The sequence below is a fragment of the Uloborus diversus genome, chromosome 2 (genome assembly GCF_026930045.1).
Source record: "Uloborus diversus isolate 005 chromosome 2, Udiv.v.3.1, whole genome shotgun sequence".
Taxonomy (NCBI): Eukaryota; Metazoa; Arthropoda; class Arachnida; order Araneae; family Uloboridae; genus Uloborus; species Uloborus diversus.
Genome location: NC_072732.1, coordinates 62,147,659 through 62,153,863, shown reverse-complemented (window position 1 = coordinate 62,153,863; position 6,205 = coordinate 62,147,659). Strand labels below are relative to the sequence as shown.

General features: G+C 35.4%; 1 protein-coding gene across 1 annotated transcript in view; it reads left to right on the top strand.

Moving 5' to 3' along the window:
• The first annotated feature begins 1,024 nt into the window (after window positions 1-1,024).
• The window catches only part of LOC129217078 (iduronate 2-sulfatase-like), a 33,499-nt gene continuing 28,318 nt past the window's right edge, over window positions 1,025-6,205 (top strand). The window contains exon 1 of the mRNA XM_054851327.1: window positions 1,025-1,275. Within this exon, the coding sequence (XP_054707302.1) occupies window positions 1,143-1,275 (133 nt within the window). The 5' untranslated portion in view covers window positions 1,025-1,142. The remainder of the gene's footprint in view (window positions 1,276-6,205) is intronic.

The window sequence follows — 6,205 nt, the reverse complement described above, 5'->3', positions numbered from 1 at the left end:
TTCGCCCTAAACTTTAAAAAGAAAAATCCCCCCCCCCTCCAAGGCATGATATTTCAAATTTTCTAGAAGGGTACGTGCAAAAGGCAAATAGTCAATGTATGTTGCGTCGAAAAACATCAGCAAAAATTACGCCAAATTTATAGAAATACAGTTATTTTTCCAAAATCATTAGAAGGGCAATGCCTCTCCTGACCCTCTTAAATGGAAGACCTGTTCCCCTCCCCCCAAAGAAAAAGAAATAACAATAAGAAGAGTGTATAACTCTAGAAAAACCTCTTGTAATCCACACAAGTCTTATGTTTTGCCGAAATATTTCAAGATACCAGCTTTAAAAACCCATTTGAAAACCATCTTTGGTAATGTTGGAAAAGAAAGGTTCAGAGATTTTTCCCCGGGATTTTTTTCAAACTGAATGTCTAAAACCAGAACTTATTTAAAGATGTTCGAAGATGTGAGGTTACATCCCAAGCAGCGAAGGCACGTTTAGTAAACGTCTTCAAAAGGTATCCGAAAACATTTATGGGAAGGTCTAAATGTCCCACCTGGCAACGTTATTTTAGACCTTTTTTTTGAAAGACGTTTTGTAAACGTTATCCACCGACGTTTTATAAACGTCGTTCTTTCTCCAATTATATGCATTTTGTAAACGTTGTCTGGATACGTTTTATAAGAGCGTTCATATGCGTTTTGTAAACATCATTTAACAACGTTTTATAAGCGTTTTATAAGATCGTTTATATGCGTTTTGTAAAAGTCATTTAGCAACGTTTCGTAAACGTTTCATAAGATCGTTTATATGCGTTTTGTAAACGCTTTCAAATCTGCTCCAGTGGTGAGAATAAAGTCAACAGTCCCAAAAAATGCGTTATTACTATATGGACTAACGGTCAACAGACCGAGAATAAATGATTCAGAGCAGTCTCTGAAAGTGCTATTGTCACTCCAGTTATGTTATTTTTCACAGAAGTAGGTAATACCTTTAAACTGTGACTGTACTTCTTCTAAAAAAAGGGGCGTGATTTTTGAGTTTGTTTATCGAACGAGATGAGTTTGTCGAGTTGCAGTTGTCGTGTCTGTTTACTTCATATACATTCTATATCGAAGAATGTGTTGTCATTTTTGAGTGATATTAATCAAGTGCGATGACAGTTATAAATGAACGAACCTTGCGTCACCGACATATATTGCTTTTCATTTTGATATGTATATTCGTAATTGCTGTTCTTGGTGTAACTGTTTCAATTTTAATTATTCACCCGCCTCAAACTGATGAAGGTAAACCAATTATAACATTTAACTTACCCTTTCAAATTTCGTTCCAGAAAAAAAAAAGAAAGAGTTTCTCTCACCTTTTTTTCCCTTTCTTTTATATGAGTTGAAATTTAGTAAAAATTGAAGAACGGAAGAAAGTACTAAAAACTTCTGTGCAATCAAATTCTTAGATACGAAATTTATTTCTGAACAGAAGATATTACTTATGTTGAGCAATTTAATGTTAAAACATCACTTGCTTAGTCTAAGCTTAGTAAAAATTTTAATTCAATCAATTTGGGTGACAATCTCAACTAGTCTGGAAAAAATAATTCTCATAATTTTAATAAATTAATTATTTTTTATGAAATGTGGCAGTGAGCAGCAAAGGAATGTGAGTGAACATGTATAAGTTTTGAATAAAATGCATTTAAAGTTGCTGTCTGAGGTAGATTTTTATTGAAATTTTTTCCTAAATCCTTAGACTATTGAGAGATAAACAAGCTATCCCATTCAGTCACTATTGTAGGCGCTGAAGCAGGAGTAAAGTTTTATGATCCAGGGAAAAGATCAAATAATTTCGCCACCGTGTACCCCATGGTTCAGTAAACGGTCCTTTGGATATCAGCCTTTTTTACCTCTCACTATTCTATGAGCTCAACTTTTAGAAATATTTTTAAATCTGCATAAGTCAACACCTTATTGCAGAGATTGAAAAAAAAAAAACACTTATCCATGAATCAGTAAACTATTTGCTTGCGAGTGACAGAAAAAAAACCATGCCAAAACATTTCAGGCAGAAGGTAAAAAAGGCCTCCCAATATTTTGTTCAAATAAGACTTTTTATGCTTATATTATTTATTATAATGATAATAAATACATAGCCTATGAAAACTTATAAACTTCAAACTAGACACGACAAAATGAAAAACCCTCCCTGAAAAATAAAATGGAATCATCAGGCATAGAATGCCCTCCACCACCGCTCCCTGGTATACAACTACTATACTACCCTACTGTGTGTAGTTTAGCTAACTCAATGAATCAGAATAAAATTTCATGCCACAAGTAAAATCCACCCCCCCACCCCCCTTTTTTGAGAATTAAGGATTGCTTCATTTTCCCCTCTAGCTTATTATCTTGTGAGTTTTTATTTATTTACTTATTTATAAAAGCATTCTTCTCCTTTTTGATAATTTTTTTTAAATTTAAAAAAAAAATTTTTAATCAGTTGAAGACTTTAGCTGCTCCACCCCTGGCAAGAGGCACTCCTGCCAACCCCTTGGTATGCTACCAGTGGCGGATACAGCCGGCGGGCAACCGGGCATTTGCCCGATGGGCCGGTCATGCATTGGGCCGATCAAATAACAGCAAAGTATTTCGGGCCTGTCTACTAACAGCAAAATGTAAATTTTGCGCGCATGTGTTTAGAATAACGCAAATGCGTAAAACACAGCCTCAGCTCTTTTTTACGAATGGGCTAAAGCTTGCGGGTGGAGGGAGGCAGGGCCGTCACCAAGAGGAGGGAGGGGGAATTTCTGAAATGGAACTGTCCAGGGCCTGATTACCATTACAGGCTGACTAGGCCTAGGCAAGGGGCCCCATGTTCCTATGGGGCTCCACATTTTTCAAAGAATTATGCAGAGCATTGCAACGATATGAAAAAATACACATATTTTTAAAAAAATAATTATACATTATGACTTATTAATTGGAAAAAAAACTTCTTTAAAGGGGAATTTTTAATCATTCTGCCAGTAACGAATTTCCTTGTTCACGATTATGAGGGAGCCCAAACGGGATTCAAAAATGAACATAAGTGATTTATACATAGTTGTGTGATTAGACAAAGAGGCCTCCAAAAGTGCATTCGTGCCTTAAAAATGTAATTCAAACACTGCATAGTCTTCAGGGGGCCTCCAAATTAATGTGAGCCTAGAGTCTTACTTTTAGTTAGTCGGGCCCTGGGGCTGCCAATACATTTTTAGTGGTGTAATAAAAAAATGAATTAAAAAAAAAAAAACACGGAAACCTTAACGGTCGTAAAAAGTTAAAATACTTTTGGTTTCTTTGACGCTTTTATTTATAAATGACAATTCACAATTGCTCTAAAATGCAACTTACAACAAGGGCCGACGTGAGGTCATGTCAGCTCAGTTGGAGAATTGGCCCGGCTCGGAATTGAACTCGTGAAGAGTGTAAAATATCCTAATGGCGAAAGGTGTAGAAGGGGGCCTGTGAAAAATATTGACCTATGTCATTTTTTTCCATTTTTGCTCTCGGCGACCCTGCTTATAACTATTCGAATAAAAGTGACAAAATATTTTTTTCCGTAAAATTATTTTAGAAAATGCAATTTTAAAATACCATTGAGGAGCATGAAAGACTCTACATTATTAAGATTATCAAATCAAAGCCCAAAGGCCGCTGAAATGTGAATTTCAAACATTTTTTGACGAAACATTCAAGTATTCTGTCGCTGCACAAACTTACGGTTTCGGGCCCCTCAGTTTAAAAAGAAAATAGGTTGATAGATGTGAAGTGTGACAATGTTGAAAGAATTCCGGTGGTCCCCAGAATCTCCCCCCCCCCCCTAATATCATCGAAGATCGCGTAAAATTTAAATTTTTGGGCTTCAATTTTGAATAATTTCCTAAGAGAACAGCAGAATCCACTCCCGCCATAACATGGAATTCCAGTTTCAAAAGTTGCTGGAGGAAAGCACTCGAACCTCTCCCATTTTTTAACATTCCCAAAGATGGTCTAAAACTGGGGTTTTAAATTAACAGTATCAAAAATTTTCTGGGAAAGTGCCCCATCCCCTCCTCTCTCTCTCGGCATCATCAATGAAGAACGTTTTAAATCTCGTTTTTTAGTGCTTCAATTTCGAAAATTTTCCCGGGTGAGCCTCCTGAAAACTCCTTTTCCTAACATCACTGAAGGTCAGCAGAAATTGCGTTTTTGGAACTTAACTTCGAGTAACTGCCGGTGCCCTAGTCTTTACCAAAAAAGGCTTTTAAGACTTCAATTTGAAAATTTTCTGGTGGATGGCCTTAGAATCTATCTCGACTTAAAATCACCAAAGATCTTCTAAAACTGCGTTTTCAGAGCTAATATATATATTTTTTAATTTCAGAGGAGAGCCCCCGGAACCACTCTTCATAGCATATACTCGAAGATAATTTGAAATTCTGTTTTTGGCTTTCCACTTCCGAATAATTGCAGCAGGAGAAACCATGAACCTACGCTCCCCTGACATCACCAAATATTGCCTAAAATTGAGTTTTTAAGACTACAATTTCGAAAATTTCCGGGGGAGAGGCCCCTTGGACCCCCCTGTTTCAAACTCAATGTTAATCTTTCCATTAAGTTTATATGCTAATACTTTAATGGCTCCCAGAAGTCCGAAAGCTAAATCCACTTTCTCTCTTTGTATTGATACATGAGTTTGAAAAAAAAATTAAGGGGCTGCCAAACTCGTACCCGACCCCTCCCACCAGGTTTTTGACCCTGTATCGAGTCTGGGGGTCGTCAGGGTATGGCAGTATAAAAACGGGAATGTTTATGACAGGGCCCAGTAATGTGTGTTTGTGTCGAGGGACCCATCATGTTCTAAGACGGCCCTAGTCTTTCACCCATGAACATCATAAAACAGGGCAATTAAGTTACTTGTTATGACTGCAGAAAAGGACATACTAAACAAGCAGTGTTATCAAGTATATTCAATCGAATTCCCGGCATTATAAAAATACTTAAATGGACAATTACAATCACAAATTTCCCCCCAAATAAGATTTAGCTTATACTGTATCAATTTGTTCACCATTAAAGCGCAGAAGTGTTCCTATCTGTATAATTTCGTTTAAATAAAACATATTTAGTTGTTAAGAATAATTTCCTCATATTTAAGTGATATCCCAATCGTTAGGTAAAATTTAATATCTATAAGAGCTATGGGGCCGCTACATCTAATGCCAGGGCCAATTTTTTCAACCAATCCGCCACTGTATGCTACTGAGTGTAACATCTTTTGTTATGCAGCTATAATATATTTTCTGTTTTAGTTATCAAATTTAGCCTCTTTAAAACTCATTTCTTTATGTGGTATTTCAATAATGTATTCATAAAACTATCTTAATTTGTTTAGTAATGCTTATTTGTTACTTCTTTTTATCTGAAAATAGGGCTCAATTTTGATTATTTTCCCACTTGCTTTAAATTTAAGATTAATGAACTAAGTCAAGCACTATCTCCATAGTTAGCATTGATCTCTGAAATATTCCTTTCGCCATTAATCCTTTTTTCTTTTCTTTTTTTGTCTTTAAAAAGAGTAAAAAAAGAAAAATCTCCAGGAAAAATCAAAAGCGACAAAAATTATAATAATGATAATTTTATGATTTTGCTCATAATTACTATACTTGTTGCAGATTAATATATCATGCCCCAAAATGTAATTCTGTGGGGGAAAAAGATCTTGTTCTATCCAAATTCCGCCCTCTCATCCCTAAATAAACTTTACGAAACTTTTTGCTGTATTCCTGTGCTTTCTTTAGATACAAGAACTGATCAACACTATCAATTTTTATTGACTGTTAATTTTAAGCTTAGAAAAGTGGAGGGGCTAAACCCCTTTACTTTTTAAGATGAGAGGGCAGTTGCCCCCCCCCCCCCCCCCACTTTGCCCTTCCCGCACTAGCTGCCTATGTCCAATAAAACTACATCTCTATCACTCTTATTAAATTCATAAAGCACATGTGTATTTTTTAATTATGATTTGCTTTAAATATTTTGTTCTTCATTACCTACTTTTAGCTTTTGAAATCATCCTTCTCATTTTATTAATCTATTGTTCTATGTTGTCAGCATAATAAATATTTTTTTGTATAATTATACAGTGAAGCACCATTTATGCATTTCTCTTTTGTAGGTTTTTATCAATTATACATTTTTTAAA